Raw genomic sequence first — 21,258 nt, 5'->3', positions numbered from 1 at the left:
CTTAGATAAGCTAGCAAAGCACTGGCTTGCTATTTTTACTTCTACCAAGAGAAACAGGAAGGACAATTCAAGAACTAGCTGGGAGTTCAGGTAATCAGAAAAGACCCTTACTCCTATCTCAGGATTTTAAGAGTCTTGAATGGGATTGAGATTTCCTCTAAGGGTCCAGTTTAGGAAAGATTCAGTATCGACAACAATAAAGTTATTATCATAAACTCTTATCAACTGCCTTGTTGTTGTTGTTGTTGTTGGTGATGGTGGTGCTGGTGCTGGTGGTTACTTCAGACAGAACCAATAGGGTGAGAGGTATGGCCTGTTCCTTTTTTGCTGCTTTTTCCACTTGATGAAAAAGTAACTACTGACTGCTCATTCTCTGTGCGCAGAGGAACTGTCAGAAAGCAAGAAACGATAGTGACAAAAATGGAAACTATTCTAATAGACTATTCTAATATAGTGCGGTCACCATATTTTGCAGCTGGAGATTGGGTTGATTGACTACCAGAACTTGAAACCAATTGCAGAGTAGTACTAACCCTTGGCAGATTATTATTATTTATGGGTTTAGACACAGATGATTGGAATGAGTTGGAATGGAATGTAGTCCTCAATGGAACTGCATCTACATGGAGGGAAGCAGTGGTGGGCGAACCAGTAGTGGCAGCTCCACCCACCGCCCAGACGTCTCTGTGCATGTGCAGAAGTGTTACATGAGTGTGTGCATGCGCCCACGAGTGAACCAGTAGTGACTGAACTTGAAACCCACTACTGGAGGGAGGTATGCAGTGGGGTACCCCAAGGCTCTGTTTTAGGCCTAGTACTCTTCAACATCTTCATCAATGATTTGGACGAGGGGATAGATGGGGAACTCATAAAATTTGCAGACAACACCAAGCTAGCAGGAATAGCCAGCACTCCGGAAGATAGGCTTAAGATACAGAGGATTTGAACATTAGCCGCTATCTAACAAAATGAAATTCAATGGTGAAAAAAGTAAGGTTTTACATTTAGACAAGAAAAACAAAATGCACAGGTACAGTATATGTGGTACCTCGCTCAATAGTAGTAACTGTAAGAGGGATCTTGGAATCCTAGTGGACAACCATTTAGATATGAGCCAGCAGTGTGCAGCAGCTGCCAAAAAAGCCAACACAGTTCTGGGCTGCATAAACAGAGGGATAGAATCAAGATCACGTGAAGTGTTAATACCACTGTATAATGCCTTAGTAAGGCCACACTTGGAATACTGCATCCAGTTTTGGTCACCACCATGTAAAAAAGATGTAGAGATTCTGGAAAGAGTACAGAGAAGAGCAACAAAGGTGATTAGTGGACTGGAGGTTAAAACATATGAAGAACAGTTGTAGGAACTGGGTATGTCTATTTTAATGAAAAGAAGGACTAGGGGAGACATGATAGCAGTGTTCCAATATCTCAGGGGCTGCCACAAAGAAGATGGAGTCAAGCTATTCTCCAAAGCACCTGAAGGTAGGACAAGAAGCAATGGGTGGAAACTAATCAAGGAGAGAAGCAACCTAGAACCATGGAAAAATTTCCTGACAATTAGAACAATTAATCAGTGAAACAACTTGCCTCTAGAAGTTGTGAATGCTCCAGCACTGGAAGTTTTTAAGAAGAGATTGGATAACCATTTGTCTGAAGTGGTGCAGGGTTTCCTGCCTAAGCAGGGGGTTGGACTAGAAGACCTCCAAGGTCCCTTCCAACTCTGTTATTGTTATTTGTTATTTGAGTCATTTTCGACTCAAATAACTTTTGACTAATTCTAATTTCACAAGTTACTCAAATATCAAACATCTTTTAAATAATACATTTTTACATAATCATTGTTTCTAAAATAAATCATGCCCTGACTAAATGTATGTTATATTTCTTCAAATATGCTCTCTTTGCAATGCTCTCTTTATTATCGTTCTATTTTAAAGAATGAAATTGAACAATTAAACAATTTTAAGAAATTATCCTAATATTTGACAAGAAAATTACGTCAATGCAGGTTGTGTTTGTCTTCCAACCATTCAAAATGACAACAGCGCAGAAAAGAGTGAGTTATAACTGGTCCTTGCACATACAGCCATTCCAGCATCCTCAAGATTGCGTAATCAAAATTTGGATGCTTGGGAACTACCATGCATTTACACTGACTGCATCTTCCCAGTGTCATGTGATTGCCAATTACAACATTCCCAGGAGTCTTCCGACAAGCAAAGTCAATGGGGGAAGCTGGATTTGCTTAACGACTGCATGATTGGCTTAAATAACTATGGCTAAAAGGTCATATAGCTTGGGTGCAACACATTTAGTGACCACTTTGCTTAGCGATGGAAGTTCCAGCTCCAATTGGGATCCTAAGTTGAGGACTGCCTATATAAGAAGAGAAGAAAATTCCCAGGCAACATGAATTTCATAACTGTCCTCTACTAACAGGAGGCATTATAGTTTTCACAAGAACAGGTATCTTAAAATGAGAATTCCATGTACAGTAGCTGCAATGACGATACAGTTGCTGCTATCATCACAGTTCATTCTTACTAAATTTTGAAAAGTAATATACATTCAAGTGGAATTCCCTGTGTATGTATATATGTGTCTAGATGTGTATTCTTTCATACTCCTAGACTTTAGCATGAAAGCAATTATAAATATATGGGGGGAAGGGGCAGGATTGTGCCTTCTAGTCAATATTTGACTTAGCTATTGTCTTGGCAAATCCCTGCAGTTTTCTTGGAAAAATTTTGGAAGTTGTTTGCCTAGGACTAAGAGAGAGGGACTGGTCTAAGGTCACTCATCTGGTCAGTCATTCCTAAAGCTAAACTAGAACCCATAGTCTTCTGATTACTGGCCTGATGTCTTAACCAAACTTGCTCACTTGATATAAATAGCAATAGCACTTATATACTGCTCCATAGTGCTTTAAAGCCCTCTCTAAGTGGTTTACAGAGCCAGCATATTGCCTTCAGCAATCTGTGTCCTCATTTTACCAACCTTGGAAGGATGGAAGGCTGAGTCAACCTTAAGCCGGTCAGAATCGAACTGCTGGCAATGGGCAGAGTCAGACTGCTATACTGCATTCTAACCACTGCACTATTGAGGCTCCTGGTTACCTGGTTCATAAAAGAAGATTAAGAAAAAGAACAAGGAAATTTGGTTTAGCGCAATTACTGGTGTAGGCCTGCCTGTTTCTGGGTTATGAAATCTGTGCATGCTACTTGTGGCAATGAACAGTAGAGCCTGTCACACTGATGCTAATTCTGCCAGAACAGTTGTTTCTATTTCTAAAATAATGCCATATGTTGTGATGCTGCACTTTAAAGGTGTTGGGGCACATAGTTATGAGCAATAAAAAAAAATTAGGTTTAAACTGCTGGAGATTAAGTGATTTGCCAAAGGCACTGAGAAAAATTAGCAGTGCTGTCTTGTGTTTTAAATAGCATTTCATGATTTCCATGCAGAAGATTTTAAGATGGGCTTTTCCCCCCTATTAAAATCAAAGAGTGATTCTGTTTTAGAATGAACAGCAGGGAGGAAAAAGCCCAGGGACTTCCATGTCTTTTGTAGCAGAGAGTTTTCTGAAGCAATGAAAGTAAAACACAGCTGCTTTTGCATCCAGATTACACAAGGCATTTTGGCCCCGTCATTACAATACATTTGTACTGCTTTCGAGAAAGTTTTGTTTGCCATTCCACTGGTTGGGTGGCTTAAGCAGGAAAACCATTGATCTCAGCAAGAAGCACCAAGCTTTATTGCAGAATGACACCACTTAATGCATTGGTGGTAGTTTTCTGGTGTGGTTTGCACTGATTTAAATATTATTTCTTAATATAATGTATGTAGCCTAAATAACTGATTTTGTACAACGGCTGTTTTTTTTAATGTATCACAATTCTGAAATATTTATATATATATATTTTTTTAAAAAAAAATAACTTTAAACAAGTTTTAGATTAAAACCTCTTTCCAAACACAGGTTGAGGCATTTAAAACAATATAAAACAAAGCAAAAACAGGCCTTGTAAACTGATGTTCTACTAATGCCCTCTTCAGGTATTTTTGTCAAACAACTGCATGAGATAGTATGTGACCTTTTGAGAAATGTCTACGCACAAGCTTTCATAAACCTTTATTCTGTCTTTAGAATTTGGAATGATGGGAGATCATACAATTAAAAGTCAGCGACCTCGATCTGTTCATGAAAAAAGGGTCCCTCAGGAACAAGCTGATGCTGCTAAATTTATGGCACAAACTGGTAATACATTAATTACCTTTTATCTCCTTACTGTGTTTAATTTTAGCAATGCCACTGCATGTCTCCATAATCTTTTGCTGCATATTTGTCAGTTTTCTAAGCTGATACTTTTAAAAAGCCATTTATTCTTATTTTTTTTAACCACCAGTTAAAACTCATAAAATAAAAGATCTAAGACTTAGACAAGTGTCCAATACACATGCAATCAATATGAAGCTTTTAAAACATATTTATTTTAATATGAAAGTTGTATTAAGTTTAAAAACCATAGTTAATCACACATTCAGAAAAAAGTATATAATTTAGTGTGTATAAAAAAGAAGTGTGTGTGTTTAAAAAAGAAGATCTAAATATGTAGAGTGAATGGCAGAGGTTTCACAGCTTCAGATTCAGATTACTGGGTGACAAATTACGTTCAATAAATAGCACAAGTAAGTGTCTCAATACTCTACTTAGATTTTGTATTATGGTGTACCCATGTCTATTTAGAAATCAACCCCGTTTTTACTAATGGGACATAGAGAAAAATGTGCAAAAGATTTTAGCCTGCCTTTCCCTATGATTAACAATTCAACAAGAATGAATACCGCATTTCTTAAGCACAGTGACTATAAATTCATATTAGGAAATGAGGTATGATTAAAAATTACAAGCTGTGCTCAAGTGACAGAGCACCTCCTTCACAAGCAGCAGTATATCCAGTTTAACCCTCAGCATTTCCAAACAGTGCTGGAAATTTATTTACCCTCAAGCTACTCCCTACCAATCATTAAATTAGGTGGACAATGATGAAACCTAATACAAGGCAGTTTTCATTTTATCTAGCCATTTGATTTTCCTAAATGCAGACATATTTTATGGCCCAATACATATCATCAGGTCACTCAAACATCAAGCACAAAATAACTGGTAATCTGGCCAATATAGAGCTTCTTCTGCACACAGTTATTTCTCCAGTATGATTGAGTTTTGTGCAGTGAGGCCATGGACACAAATAAAGCAACAGCAAATAAAAGGCCATTGAGATAAATTTTCTCCATATTGATGTTCTGATATTGGAGGAAGGAATCATGTGATCTGCCCTCTACACACATCTGTGTAATATTCTTCCATGTGTCCTACAGTACATTTCAGTGTGAAATGTTTTCTATGCTGTAGAGGCTCTGTGTGTAGACAGTCATGATTCTATCAAATAAACTTCTGATATAAATAATTTTTGATAATCTCTTAATCTCATAAAATAGAAAACAGGTTCTTTGAACTATAATTTAAGACCTGAAAAGCTGATAATCTGAGTTGGAAGATATTGATATGATCCAGTCCAATTCAATTTAACTCCCATTGCTTTTATTATAGTTAAAAACGTTATGCGATTATTTTTAAAGTGTTTAGCTTTGATCCAATTGAGGTTCCATACATCACTGAAAATGTACTATCTTGATTTTTTTTAAAAGAACATTAATCACATCTCTCTTTTGCAATCACAACAGGACTTGGCCTTTCTGGACATTCAAGCAGCCATATAGCGCCAGCTTCTTATGACCCAAGTTTTCTCAGTCTGATTTGTATTTTCACAGAATTACCATAAAATGGTGTGATTCAGAGGTGGGTTTCAGCAGGTTCTGACCAGTTCTGGAGAACCAGTAGCAGAAATTTTGATTAGTTCGGAGAACCGGTAAATACCACCTCTGACTGGCCCCACCCCCATCTATTCTCTGCCTCCTGAGTCCCAGCTGATCGGGAGGAAATGGGGATTTTTCAGTAACCTTCCCCTGGAGTGGGAAGGGAATGGAGATTTTATAGTAGCTTACCCCTGGAGTGGGGTGGGGATGGAGATTTTATAGTATCCTTCCTCTGCCACACCCACAATGCCACGCTCACAAAGCCACGCCACGCTCACAAAACCGGTAGTAAAAAAAAATTGAAACCCATCACTGGTGCGATTGTCTGCTACAGTATAGTAGCCTGTAGATGAAATAATGCTCAAGCACGTACTTCAACACACTTACAGTGATCCATAGAGAACAACACTATAAATACATCTGCCCTTCTGAGTAAATGTTCTTATGATTCAAAGAAAATGAATATTTAAATCCACTCCCCAAAGCATTTTCCAAAATCCTGATTTGATAATCAAGTATCTTATATCAGCCTTTTCAAACAAAAACCACTTGTCTAACATAGAGCAAAGCCACTTGTAGCTTGCATATTGTAGGTTAATTCATTTTGCAAAATATTATGCTCTTGTTTTTCAACACAGTTACTAATATCTAGTCCATCTCTTCCTTTTTCCATTCTGATTTTCTTTTAGTACTGATCATTGCATATGTGATTCACTGTGAACCTTTTCTTTTCTTGTGATAAAATTAATGTTGTATTGCCTTCAGTAGCATTATTAGACTCTCCTAACATGCATCTACATTTATCTGTACTTGCTCGGAAATTAATAAGATTGATAAGCGGAATTAGAAACGGCATTCATTTGTTTCTGTGACTTGAAGTTATTCCTTGTTTATTTTCCTTTATGTATTTTTTTTTAAAAAAGCCTAGGTGATAAACTCTGATTATTTGTCATATCGTATATTTATTTATGAGTAGCAGTTAAAATTGTTCAGAATGGATTTGCTGTGATATCTATAAACTCATTTCTCTGTTTTAAACAAAAAATAATTAAAAATGGGGGAAAAGTCAAATGTTGATGTAAGAGATATTTTAAGGGGAAAAAATCCCTTATTTTTATGCTGCATTCATGTGTCTGGTTACTCTGCACTGCTGACATTGAAACACCTCCATCCAGAATACATTTTGTGCTTTTCTCTAGTGAATGCACAGTTTTTCTGCTTTCAGGCAGCTACACTTTCACTTCAGTGGAGAATGGAAGACTAGTTTTTCCCATATGTGTCCTGCCTTTTCCATTGAAGGGAACTGAGAAGCCTTTGTAGATGAAGAAGCTGTAGGATTTTTATTCTCAAATAAATGTATACCCTTCAAAACAAGAAAAGACCCTTTTCCTGCACTGACATGAACTGATGTGGGTTCATAATGAAGTATCCCTATCATATATCTTTTTTTATTTTAGTTTCAGTGAAGAGGGGAGGGTGGGTGGGGAATATATTAAATGAAAGTGCTAGATGTTCATTGGAGGAAGAATTTGATCATCACCATGTTTCAAAAAAAAAAAAAAAAGTCCACAAGTGTTCATTGGCCCTAACAGCACATGTCTGCAGCATGACTGTATATATTCTCCAACCATGAGTTATGCTTTCCTCCATATTATCCTCTCTTTAGGTATTAAGAATTTAAAATTATCATCCAGGTAAGTGTGATATAGATTTGTGGGCCATTTTACTCAATTTTACTTTGGCTACTTTTTAAATGTACTTTTGCATTTGTTTATAGTTCAGATCACTCTTAGTGTTTAGGATGGTAGCAAGACCTTAGGAATCTGCTCCAGACAAAATAAATTCATGCTGAATGTAAGCAAAAATTAAACCTTCTGATGTTTTAATGCAAATCATTGTATGACGATCTGATTCCACAGGGCCCTCCTAAATGTCCAGCATCTATTCAAACCCTTGGGGGAAAGATATAATTAACTCAGTGGGTTATGTGCTACATGTACCTCTTTTTAAAAAGGTTTGAGTACATTCAATAAAATGTGTGGGACTTGCTCAGGCACGACTAATGGCAGCATATGCTTCTAGAATTCTGGCATGTATTATAAAAATAATATGTATGTATTCCATAGCTGCCATCTCTTCATGTCTTAGTTATATAGGCTTGGTGCAGTCAAGAAAATACTTCTAATATAACTTTTAATTAGACACAGAGAAGAGGGCCCTTTCTTAATCTTCAGTCCCATTACCATGAGCAAGTCATGAGTGAAAGTTAAATCCCAGTTGACAGTAAGGACTAATTAATTCAATGGAGTGCACGAAGCTCAGTACTGGGGTGTATGCAATGTGGAAAGCTGTCTCCTGAGACATGAATAGTGCAGTCATATGCTTGTTCCCCTCTGACTTGCCACAGACAAAAACCTATTCCACTATCTAATGAATCCTAGAATTGTTCAATAACAAACCAACAGATTGCTTCCTGATTTAAGGTACAAATGTAACTGGTAGATGTGAACTTCCCGTGCTATCCTTTTCTAGCAGATTTTATCCCAGTACACAAAGCCATAGATAGAGACTCCATTGAATCGTTAAGCTATGGGACCAAGGCAGGGGTGGGCTGCTGGGGGTTTGCAGAGGTTCGGGAAAACCTCTAGCTAAGATTCTGTGCAGTGCGGAGAACCCCAAAATCCCACTCCTTGCTGGCCCCGCCCACCCCGCCCCTCCCAGGAGTCCCCACACAGCCCGTTTTGGATGTAGGTAAGTGCAGGGCACATGCAGAGGCTCGGGGAGGGTGAAAAATAAGCCTAATAGAAGTTCGGGAAGGCCAGAAATGGCCCCGTTTCTGGCTCCAAAGCTTGGGGAGGCCGTTTTCTCCCTCCCAGAGGCTCAAGGAAAACCTCCGGTGCAAACCACCCCCACCATCCCCGCTATGGTGCAGGAGACTGACTAGGCCACACCCATCATGGCCACACCCACACAGCAACCGGGCAGAGAACCCCCTGCTAAAATGTTTGAAGCCCACCCCTGGACCAAGGTCAGAGAAGGATGGGGAAAACTCCAAAATGGAGTGATGCCCTCAATTATCCAAATTTTCCTTTCCAATCAGGCTTCTGCATCTCAGCTTATATCGTTCAATATGGTCTCACAACCATCAGTGAAGTATTTGAAGGCAGACCTAGAAAAACTTCCACAGGCAGCAGAGTAGTTCATAAGTCAGTTGCATGTGTCAAAATTCAAATCCCTCCTAAAGTTACATACTGTTTATAGCCTAACACTCTCAGCATTTACCACACCTTAAATGTTTTTTTTTTACCCACAACAGAGCACTGTTAGCTCGTTCTACTAATCTTGAATAAGAAAAATCTTTAACAATTTTTTCACTGTTTTGTTAACAGTTCGTAATCTTTGTGAAGCAGATGAGCAGGCTTCCTACTTTCCCTCACTACATCATATTACATAGTCACATTACACAGCCATAGTACCCTCCTTTCCTGCTCCCAGCTTTGAATGTAGAGGGGCACAGAGAGATATATGTGCTCCTGAAGGCTGTTCAGGGGAGATATATATGCCCCTCTTGAAGGCTCTTGTCGCTTATTTACATGTCTGAAGCAGACAATGAGATAGGAATGAATCTGTGCAAACATTTAAAATCCCATTCCATATTTGACCCAAATGTGCTTTTTCAAGAGGCAACTGGACTTTCTTGTTTTTCTTTGAAGACGTTTCGCTTCTGAAGCTGAAGAAGCTTCTTGGATCGTCTTCAAGCAAAGCGTCTTCAAAGAAAAACAAGAAAGTCCAGTTGCCTCTTGAAAAAAGCATCTTTGGGACCACCATGACCTGGATGACTGAGAATCTCCATAGACATTCCATATTTGAGATGCCTTATCCATCTCCCTGCTTTTTAACCTAATGTCAGTCATATCTATGATAATGGCTGATTTCTTCTAGTTAGATACATTTCATTTTGTCAATCAATCTATTCATCAACACTTGTCACAACCAATGCAGTAAGTGAAAATCCTTGAGTCATGTTATATTTCGGAAACCACATTGCCAAAGTCTCATTCCCTAGATGTGAAACTTTAAAAAAAAAAATAACATATTTAGCACTAGGATTTCTGTGCAGATAGACATGTTGAACCTAGAGATGTCTTACTAGAATGTTGGTTAATATATTTCAGAGTATATCATGTTATAGATAGTGTAAAGTTTTGTTTCCATCTCAATGTTTTAACTACAGAGACTATTTTACATGTCTCACTTGATAGGAATGGAAAACATTCATTCCTATTCTTGAGGAAGAGGAAGGCAGGAAGAAGGAAGGAAGGAAGGAAGGAAGGAAGGAAGGAAGGAAGGAAGGAAGGAAGGAAGGGAAAAGGCAAAGAGAAAGAGAAAGAGAAAAATACTATATATTTCTTGCTTGGGAAAACCCTAGGAACTCTTCAATGGTTTCAACATTATTTCCTGTTTGAAAAATTAAGAACTAGGCTATTTACTGTTTGAAAAGTTAAGAAGTAGGCTAAGCATAATCATATAAGATGTCATATATCAAGCCAAAGCCAAAAAATAAATAAACACAAGTGATTCACATTATTCTCACTCCACTTCTTAATGAAATGAATAGGGCTGCTAGATTTTATCCTTAAATTGATTTTAGGATAATATGGATGAACTGAATGTCTTCTTCTGTAAAAGCATAAAAGAAAGACATTATTTACATTTTTTTTTGTTTCTGTGGAAAGTCAGAAACTTGATAAGAGCAGTGACTATCTGTATCTTTGTAATTATCCAGGAAAGCAAGCCCCCCCCCCTTCAAATACCATTACTGAGTTTTATTTTTAAGGTGACAAAAGAAGACAATGTTCAATATATGGAACATTATCATACTTTAATTTAATTTAAGGTGGATTTATATTTCATCATATTAAGTTTTGTTCTGAATATATCTACTCCTTTGCTTTGGCCTGCCCATTTTTTGGAATGTGGCTCATTACATGCCATTCAAAAACTTAGAGCTTAGCCCTTGGTTTAGCTTAACCCCTGGTCTAAAAAAAAGTGTTGCGTGGTCTTTTTTAGGGCACAAGAGTAGAATGGTTTGTATTTATTTGAAACTGGGCAGGATTCAGAAGCATAGTAGAGGAAAAGAACAATGGATGTGCACAGCTTCAGAAACAGTTCAGAAAAAAAGTGCTTTATCTGCCTACCACCCTTTAATGCAGTCACATTGTTCCCTGGGATCGCATAGCTGCCACATGAACCCCAGAAATGATGTAACTGCTATGGTAGGTACTACATTTCCATCCCCATGCAAACTAAAGGACCTTTTCAGAATTGAATCTGAAGCACAGCAGCACACTCGTAACATCTCGGCCTTCTCTTGCTGTTACCATTCAATAGCCTTGCCCTTCCCGCATTATAAAGTTTGGAGTAGGGACTTTTTAATAGAAAAAAGTAAGTATGTCTGAAAGTAAAGCACATATTGAATACGTTAAATTTAAGAAAAGTCTCTTTCTGTTAACACCGCACCTTCACACTGAAGGAACAAGTTATAATTTAGTCATTCTTTTGTATCTAATAGTTTTACGCTTGAACATGGCTGACACATTTAGTCATTCATGCGTAAGCCAACATTTCTCAAACTTATTCAATGCCACCTAGAGTTACTTGCTTGTGAGATGGAAAGCTATAGAAATAAGATTTCTATGTAAGTAAGCAAGCTTTTATGGGAAAAATAGATTTCCCTCCCCCCTTTTTCTCACTACCCCATTGGGGAAAACTGCTCTGCAGACTATTCTTGGAAATTTCTCCAAGATGTGCCTGACCCTGTCAGAATGATGCTAAGCCTTTGGCAATTGGTTGATACAAAATGGTGGGCAGTCATCATTTTGCTAATATTAGTCCTAACAGGGAGAGAAAGTTATTCTTTCTCATCCCAAGAAAGTAAAACAACTGTTCCTGCTGTCACTCACAATTGGCAATAAAAGTCATACTTTCCCATCTCACAAAATTTTGGGAGAAATCGCCTCACTCAGTTTCTTTGACAAAGAGATGAAGAACTCTAAGATTCCACTTTCATTTTGTTTCATTACAATTTGGGAAACACAACAAATATTATAAAAATAAATTAACATACAAGATTAGGTTTGCTTTTTCCTTAATGCCACTCGTCACCTGGTTTTCCTTTTACCTTGGAAATATACTTACTTTCTAACTCATTGTATACTTTTTTCCAAAAATGCTTTAGTTAGGTGAGCTTTTATTTTAAAAATATGTTATCCATTTTTAAAAATTTGTTTCTTAACTATTCTTTGCTTGTTTTGGTTTTTTTAAGTATAGCTCTAGCTCTGTACTCATGATTGTATTCATGTTTGCTTATTGTCTTGAATACAGGTGAATCTGGTGCTGAAGAGTGGGCCCAGTGGAGTACATGTTCAGTTACTTGTGGTCAAGGGTCGCAGGTGCGAACCAGAACTTGTGTATCACCTTACGGGACACACTGCAGCGGCCCTTTAAGAGAATCAAGGGTTTGCAATAACACTGCCCTCTGTCCAGGTAGTGTTAGCAGCCAATAAATGAATTTGTGGATATTTTTAAACTGTTGAATGCTAACCACTTGAAACACTACTCTTTATACATGGCTGGTGGTTATGTAGTGATTTAAATTATTAGTCATTGTTCAAATTACTTTCTTTTGGAACTAGCAATGCATTATTTGGGGATATTCTGCATTCCAACATTTTAAAGCATTCTTATAGTATTTACTTTGGAAAATAGCTCAACAATTACAGACACAATTGGACATGTTTTACTCCCTAATTGTCTTACATGATTACAAAGTTAATCTGAAGCTGAAATGATTTAAACTAACTGAGGCCATTTGGTTGTTCTCTGTTGTGGCAACTCAAAATCATAATTTGAGATTACTTAAAAATAAAAACAGCTTTTTTATCTTTAAGTATCTTCTTATGTTTGTGCAACTTAAACCCTCTTCTAGCCTTCAATATATCTAGAAAGGGGACTAGACTTCTCGCTCCAGCCTCTCATGCTACCTTCCTCATGTAGAACATTTCTGGAAGTCAATTGAAGAGAGAATCTTTTAAAATCAACATCCTAAACTGTATGGAATTCAAAGTTCTCCATCATAACTTTTCATTTGAAGGGCATTGTGGGTTCTGAGATGAATAGGCAAGTGTTTGGTTAAGAGAAAGAAATGTCAATTCACAATGTCTAAACAACTTTGGATAATTATAAAAAATGGGGCCCCAAATTTCCATAGCCCTGCTCACACATAGATAGATAGATGATAGATAGATAGGTAGATGATAGATAGATAGATAGATAGATAGATAGATAGATAGATAGATAGATGATAGAGATAGATAGAAAGAAAGATACATACATAATATTTTTAAAAGAATATAAAAGTAATACAAACTAATAAAAAGTAACAAAAGAAAAGAAAAAGTAAAGAAATCCAAGCAAAATCTAAAAGTGTAAGAAAGAATAAAAATAAAATAAAAAGAAAGATGCAAAGAAGTAGCTTCTGACTTCTAACTCATTTTCATTTTTAATGTTTCATGTAAAAACTCTATAAGATTTCTTATTAGCCAAAAAAATGTAGATATTTTCTTTTTTTTTCTGAAAAGAAATCAATTTAGGCATTTCAGCAAGTTCCACCATCTTCACCAACCATGCTTTCATTGTGGGTAGTGCTGAATCTTTCCTTCTTTGTGCATACAATAATCTTGCTGCATCTTTGTACAAAAACAAAGTTCCACGTTTTTTTCCAATTGTTTATCCAACAATTCCAAAAGAAAAACATTTGTTTTTAGCTGTATGTTAATCTTTAAAATCCTCTGAATCAGTGTATGTATTTACATCCAGAATTTTCTCGCTTTTAACATATCCATCAAACAAGATAAAATGTTACTTCTTGTTGCTCACATTTCCAATTTAAATTTTAAATGCCTTTTTATATTTTAAACAACAGTACATCATTTTATAAAAATTATCTTTAAATTATAACATAATATAAATTTCAATCCTATATTTTCCCATTGTTCTATCTGTTTTTTGTACTCAAAATTTTAACCTACTTTATCATACATATTTTACTTGTTTTTCTATTTCAGTTTCTACAAAAAATTATATATTTTAGCAGTTACATGTCCATCATTTATATGCAACTTTATCTCAAACTCAATCTTACAGTGTTGAAACCATGAATTCATTGTCTACTTTAAATCTTTCTAATAATTATAAATAAAAGAACCATTGGCAACTATATCCCTCTGCCATCAGTTCTTCTCTTGATTTTATTTGATATTCCCTTTGACAAAATTCTCACAATGTTAGGCATATATTCCTATTTTTTCTGGTCTTTAAAATGCTCCTTATGCTGAGAGCCACAGAGGTGTTTTCGGGCACAAACTAGATTTGTGTCTATTCCATATTCTCCATATGGAACACCTAACATAATCATTTTTAAAATCCATATTAACCTTGACTTTGTTGTGTCAGAAATGTCCATGCCAGCCAAATATTGGGCCATGTCTTTCTAACTCCAAAGTCTTCTATTTCTTAGCTATACCCACTGTTTCATCCAAACCAAATAGCAAGCTACAAAATACTATTTTAAATCAGATAAATCTAGTCTTCTCCTTTTCTTTGCATCTTGTAATACTTTATATTTAACTCATGCTTTTTTTCTCCTGCCACATACATTTAGATACATTCTTTTGCCACTGTTTAAATGGTGCATCACTTATCAAAACACATATTGCCTGAAACAAAAACATCATTCTAGACAAAACTTCCATTTTTATGAGAGGAAATTCCCCTGAGCAATGATGAAGTTTTTCCCATTTTAACATACTTTTTAAACTTAATTCCATTCTTTAACATAGTTATCTGAAATGACATATAATTCATATTTGCCATACTGATATGGCAAATATTTTACCTTCTTCTCAATTTAAAACCCATTTAATTCAGGAAGAAACAAAACAAAACAATCTAACCATATTCACACAGTTTCTTTTTTTAAAAAAAGTTTTAAAATAATCCTTTTAAAATTCTAATCCTATTTTACATGTCTCACTTGATAGGAATGGCAAACATTCATTCCTATTCATGAAGAAGAGGGAGGGAGGGAGGGAGGGAGGGAGGGAGGGAGGGAGGGAGGGAGGAAGGAAGGAAGGAAGAAGGAAGGAAGGAAGGAAGGAAGGAAGGACTATTGCTCAAGAGTGTAGCCCATCCTGTAAAATATATTTTAAAAAATCCCTCCCTGCCCAACTGCCAGCTTTTACTTCATAATTGCAAATTACATTTACACCTTCAGTAATCAGGAATCAAAGAGAATCAAAGAATAACCATGAGTCATGCACAAAACTTGGTGACAAAATAGCTCTTCTTTTTACCCTTGAAGTGCTAAAGGGTCAGAAGAAAGAGTCCTTACATGAGTCAAAGCAACAAGCTCAGCCATGCCTTTGCAAAATAATCCATAAGACATGGATGGAGTATATTCCCCACATTAGCTGAGGCACCGAATCAACGGTCCTTTGCATTTTAAAACCTTACATTTTAAGGTCTCTACAATCGAAAGGCCGAAAATGTAGCATAGTGCAATGATGGATCCTAAAAATTCAGCAAATCAGCCAGCTAGAATTGCTCCTTTTTTTAAAAAAAAACTTTTTCAAATGTTTCAAAATTAGAAACACACACACACAAAAAGCCAGTGTTTAACAGCCTACCAAAACATCCCTAAGCTTAGGTATGTAAGCGCACTCTCTGCATATTGTTTTGTCTTGTGGTGGAGTTTTCAGAAGTTTTTCACCTGTTATTCGAAGATGAACTGTGCTTTTGAAGAAGAAGATTCACTGCATTGTAAGAAAGGCATCTTAAATTTCAAAATCAACAAAAGTCAACATGAAGAGTGTGTGTGCACACACACTATTCACATTCTTCAGCCCAGGAGACTAATCAAAACAATGCTGTCCAGCGTTAGTATTTTCTTTCTGTTTTGTATGTTCCTGTATGTTCTTCCTGTTTTGTTTTTAAGACCACACATACACAAGACTCCCAACATCCATATAGCAATGTACTCTGCGACTCCCCACCCCCAAGAAAACAGTGCTTACTTTGTAGCTAGGCAGTCAAGGTATTACAAGAGGAGAAATAGGTGGATTCACAAAGCATGGTGCTCATGAGTTCATTCTTCGGGGTGCCTGCGGTTTCCCTGCAAAGCTTCACTCTCAGCTCACTCCCCTCATTTTAAGCAAATTGCAAGAGTGGAATGATCACCCCTGGTCCAGGAAAAACAGTTCAAAAGATATCTCTCCAATAGACCACTGCAGGCAAGACATCTTCCAGTGACTTTGCTTGAAACAGCATGGTAGAGTTGAAACACTTGCATTTTGTTTTGTGCTCCAAGCAAACTGGGGCACATAAAACCTAAAATTCACATACCTCAGACTTGAGCCATTTGGAGTCTGAGCTGCTTTGTATACATACCTCTTGTGCAATCCTATACATGTTAATTCCAAAGTAAGTATGATTAAATTAAGTGAAAACTACTTGAAGAGGTTGCATTCTGATATAGAAGTGAGTGACATAAATTGATTTTTTAAAATTGCCTATGGTCCTGCATGTTTGCATAGAATATTGGGGAAGAAATCTGAAGGAATCCAGATTTTCATCTGCTGTTTCTGCTGAGTTTCCTATTGTTTATGAGAAAGGAAAAAAAATGCATATGAGAAATGGGACTAATGTAGATGTTTAATTAAGTGAATTATAGCTAATTATTACAAACTTCTACAAATTTCAACCTCTCAGTTAACCATGGTTTATGTCACACCAAACTCAATAATGGCTAATGCTAATTAAATAGGGGTTTGGTATGCAATAAAAACCTGAAATTTCTTTATAACATTAATCTCCAGATTAAATCAAATGTATTGCTTGAAGTTACCGCGATGGAGGGACTTCATACATGAGGTTGGAAAGAGAGCTTCCATGCTCTTAGATTTGTCACAGTCTCTAAATGGCTTTTCTCCATATAGGAAAAACTGTCCATGCAGTTGAGCATACATTGGTAAATTGAAATGAAAATCAATTAAAAAGGAAGATATTGTTGATTTACAGTGACTCTGGGACAAATAGATCTTTCACAATATCATTTAAAAGCATCACAAGAAATGATGAATCCTTGCAGTAGGAAGTATCCCATATCCTTTTGGCTCTTCAATTGTTAATCCCTCCTAGCCACTTTTTAATCTTATGAGTTATAGCAGTTTTAACTTTGCAATTATTGTTAAAATGCTTGAGATAATCCAATCAGAAGAGGGATATAAATTTGGTATTTCCTCCTCCTATTGCATAACATATTTTCAGCAGAAACTTTGTGCCCTCTTTGCTTGAAATTGGAGCTCCACTTTGCTAAAAAAAATTCTGTATCTTGTCTGATTGTAGAATTGAGTTAGACCAACTTTTATAGCTGCAATATTTTTTTTTTAAAAAAAGAAAGGCTGAATTGCTGCTTTTCATTCAGGAAAATGGAATCCTTGGCAGAGCTGATGCAATAGTTTTTAGAACTGAATACTTAAAATAAATGCCAACATATTTTATAGAGACTAAAGGATTTCAAATGGCTGGAGAGATAATTATGAAGTTCATTATTTCATTTACTGAGTATCTAAATCATTATTTGAAAGCCAAATACTGTAATCATGCCTTTGAAAAAAAAAAAAGTATTAATTAATGAGATTAGTACACTTAATGGCAAACCAGCTTCATTCATGTTCAAACCTGATTATGTTTATTGAGCTTATTAGAACAACAATAAATTCCTTATTTTCCTCAGAGTGAATGAAACCAGTTATGGAGAGAATAAATGCACTAGGTTAAAAGAAGAAAGATTTTGTCTGGAGATATTGAGACATCTGAACTTAGAACTGAAAAGCACGCCCATGAAAGTATACAATAGGGTAGTATTTTACATTCTCTGCTCATTTACATATGTCTAGTGACATGAGCACCATGTTTTTCAAGGTATAATTCAGAGAAAACAATAATAAAATACTAAAGTCTCCAGAATTTATGGCTGGAGGTAACTCAACTCCATTTATTGAGTAGGAAAATAAACTCAATAACTACTAACATTATGTTGGTTTATTCCCACACATATATTTTTCGGCTGATGTTCCTATTGATCAGCTGCGGGCATCCTGAACTTTATCTGGAAAGCTATCAGTTATACTTTATTGCTAATAGACAAAGACTGCCTGACAGGTCCAGGGCTAGCAAAAAAGATCTTGTTGTTCCACCTAAATTGCATTAGCCTATACTTCTGTTGAAGTTTGAACAACTAGCTTCAAGCACCTTTGTCGTGCTTCTCTTGATTGGCTCCAAATAGAACTCAGAACTTCTGTTTCATTTATAGTTTAACTACAATAAAAAGAAAGCATAACGCTAAATGGGTAGCTGACATTTTAATCAAACTTTTTGTTCCTTTTTAGCAGAATATGATAAATCAGTATTATAGTATAGTATAACATAATCAATCAATCAATCAATCAAAAGCATGTACATGAAGCTTTACAATATAGGACACTCCTGCCTATTGACTAAAACTCGTGGATTTAGAAAACTGGTAAGTTGGAGAGAAAAATACTTTCAACATCTGAACAACATTTTTGTTGTGGCATTCACTCTTGAGCTTTTCCCTGCATTTTGAAAGAGTGCAAACCAGGTATATATCTATTTCTTGCTGAGACCTGATATTTGTCCCATTATAATTGGACTTACTGGTGACTTCTTTTGGCTATGTTAATTGGTTTCATAATACAAATTCTCAGAACTATTTGGAGCAAAATAGAAATATCAGCAATCGAGGAATAAATGTGCCATTTGTATATGAACACAAGCAAATGAAATTTAGTGTTGAAGCTGGAAATAAGAATATAATTTATAATTTAAGCTTGATAAATAGATGACCTTTTTATCATAAAGTAATACCTTAGAGTAGAACCAGTTTAGGACTATTTTATGGCACACCTTGGTCATGCTTTGAACTTTTACAAAATAAAGAAAGAACATTAATTGTATTGTCATCTGCGTTTTTGAAGCATTTTATTTTGGCTGGAAAAACCCAGTATTGAAAAGTATCATACATTAATAAATAAATAAATAAATAAATAAGCATTCCTTCCATTTTGCATAGCCTAGTCAAAGATCAATTAGTTCACATTTATATTAAGATGAAACACTTGATGGGGTAAATTTCAGGCTCATCCATCTACCTGATGATTTGCTGTACTGTTCAACATACTGTTACCAAATACACATTATGTCATTATGGTTTTATAATATGAGATGACTATTAAGGCTATATTAAAGAAGCCTGTGTTACTAAGTGTTATTGTTCTAAGAGTACTTATATATGAATATTACCATTTATTTATTCCTAGTCATTAGTAGAAGTTATGTGTCATTAATCTATTTCAAACATAAGGTGAAACACCACATCCTTGAAGCTGTTTAATGATAATATTGATACATTCCTTTCTAGAGGAAAACTCGATTATGTGTCTAGAATTACTTTAGCGTGTAGATCTGCTGTCTTCATTGAAATTTATTAAAGTTAATAGCATTTATGAAGAAGTTGTTGATTTTCTAGGATTCTCATAGCTCTCTAGACTAGATCCAGAGGCTATGACTCTGTCCATATTTCAAACCTATACATTCCAAAGTATATTAAATTAGATTTCCTTTGGATAACATTAACTCTGGAGTCCTGAGTTGGCTTAACGATCAGTGTTCAAGAGAGCTTTCTTCTATCCAGTACTAGCATGCTCTCTAAAATCCATTAATCACTATTTGTAAACAGTGGGATTGCTATTCTTTCTCTCTTTGACGTTGGCCATGTAATGCCTCTTATCATTTCCTCTGTTTGTTTTGAATCATTTTGTTACTGGTGTTCTTTCCTTCTTAAAGCCTCTTTGCTTTATTACAGTACATGGAGTTTGGGAGGAATGGTCACCTTGGAGTTTGTGCTCATTCACATGTGGTCGAGGCCAAAGAACTAGGACAAGGTCATGTATACCTCCTCAGTATGGGGGAAGATCGTGTGATGGACCTGAGACACAGCATAAGCCTTGCAATATTGCCCTATGCCCTGGTGAGCATGCATAGAAAGACTGTTTTTGCTTATAAGGGGTCTCTCACCTCTCTCTCCCTCTCTCTCTCTCTCCCTCCCTCCCTCCCTCCCTCCCTCCCTCCCTCTCTCTCCCTTCCCCTGTGGCCTGCTTTTGTCATTTTCTACACTTAACACCCTAAAAACTGCATTAAGGCTTCATTACTGGAGTAAACTGAAGAATTAATTAATACGTATGGTTAGAATTGGGCAAGCAACCTTATCTTTGTCCTGAAAACCATTTCTGCTTCTTAGACCTTAAAATCACATGCTCAGCAATCCTTGGGAAGGCACAGCAAGAACTCAAATTGAGACTCCAAGGACACAAATGTCAAGGCTTTTATCAGCTTCCACCATATCCCTTGTCCCAAATCAATACAAATCCATCCTTGGGGAAGGAAGATAGCTAGGCATTAAATGCTCTCCAAAAAGACTAAAGGGATCCATGGTATATGAATGAAAAATGAAAACTCGGAACAAGAATGGCTTTTTAATCCAGTAACAATCCCCTGTGTAAAAAGATGCTATTGTCAGAAAGGCAGCTCTTTCCAGGTCTTCCAGTGACTCCTCTGCTTCCCTGAATAGAAAGACTAAAATGTGAATAGCTAATTTGTTTAGTAAACCTGCTCAGTTTGGTGCCTTCAGTAAGCCATGGTTCAGCTAACCACGTATTGTGAATGCAGCTAGTGTATGCATGGGGAGGACTGTTGGGTAGTGGAATGGCAGAAATACTTTTGAGCAATTTATAAAATAACATATAACAGAATTTCCATCGAAGCCAGAAATGCCTATAGTTTTGCACAAAGTCCCTCTTGGATCTTAGATTAATTAATAATATATAGATTTATTAATAAATTAATTAGATTAGAGTGCACTGGTTAGAGTGCAGTACTGCAGGCTACTTCCACTGATTGCTGGCTGCCTGCAATTTGGAGGTACAAATCTCACCAGTCTCAAGGTTGACTCCGCCTTCCATCCTTCCAAGGTGGATAAAATGAGGACCCAAATTGTAGGGGGCAATATGCTGACTCTGTACAATGCTTAGAGAGGGCTGTAAAGCACTGTAAAGCGGTATATAAGTCTAAGTGCTATTGCTATTGCTATTTATAACAGAAACATTGTGGTTGCTTTTGGGGCAAAAAGTAAGATTAAGTAGATGATGCTGAATCTAATACCAATAACGACCATTT

General features: G+C 36.3%; 1 protein-coding gene across 1 annotated transcript in view; it reads left to right on the top strand.

The window, feature by feature from the left end:
* The window catches only part of ADGRB3 (adhesion G protein-coupled receptor B3), a 487,840-nt gene that overhangs the window by 142,118 nt on the left and 324,464 nt on the right, over window positions 1-21,258 (top strand). The window contains exons 2-4 of the mRNA XM_070954680.1: window positions 4,151-4,261; window positions 12,268-12,429; window positions 19,889-20,053. Coding sequence (XP_070810781.1) covers window positions 4,151-4,261; window positions 12,268-12,429; window positions 19,889-20,053 — 438 coding nt within the window. The remainder of the gene's footprint in view (window positions 1-4,150; window positions 4,262-12,267; window positions 12,430-19,888; window positions 20,054-21,258) is intronic.

This window comes from Pituophis catenifer, unplaced genomic scaffold (assembly GCF_029215685.1).
Source record: "Pituophis catenifer annectens isolate HBS135680 unplaced genomic scaffold, rPitCat1.0.hap2 SCAF_1, whole genome shotgun sequence".
Classification (NCBI taxonomy): domain Eukaryota; kingdom Metazoa; phylum Chordata; class Lepidosauria; order Squamata; family Colubridae; genus Pituophis; species Pituophis catenifer.
The sequence above is the reverse complement of the archived record's forward strand: the minus strand, read 5'-3'. Positions and strand labels throughout refer to the sequence as shown.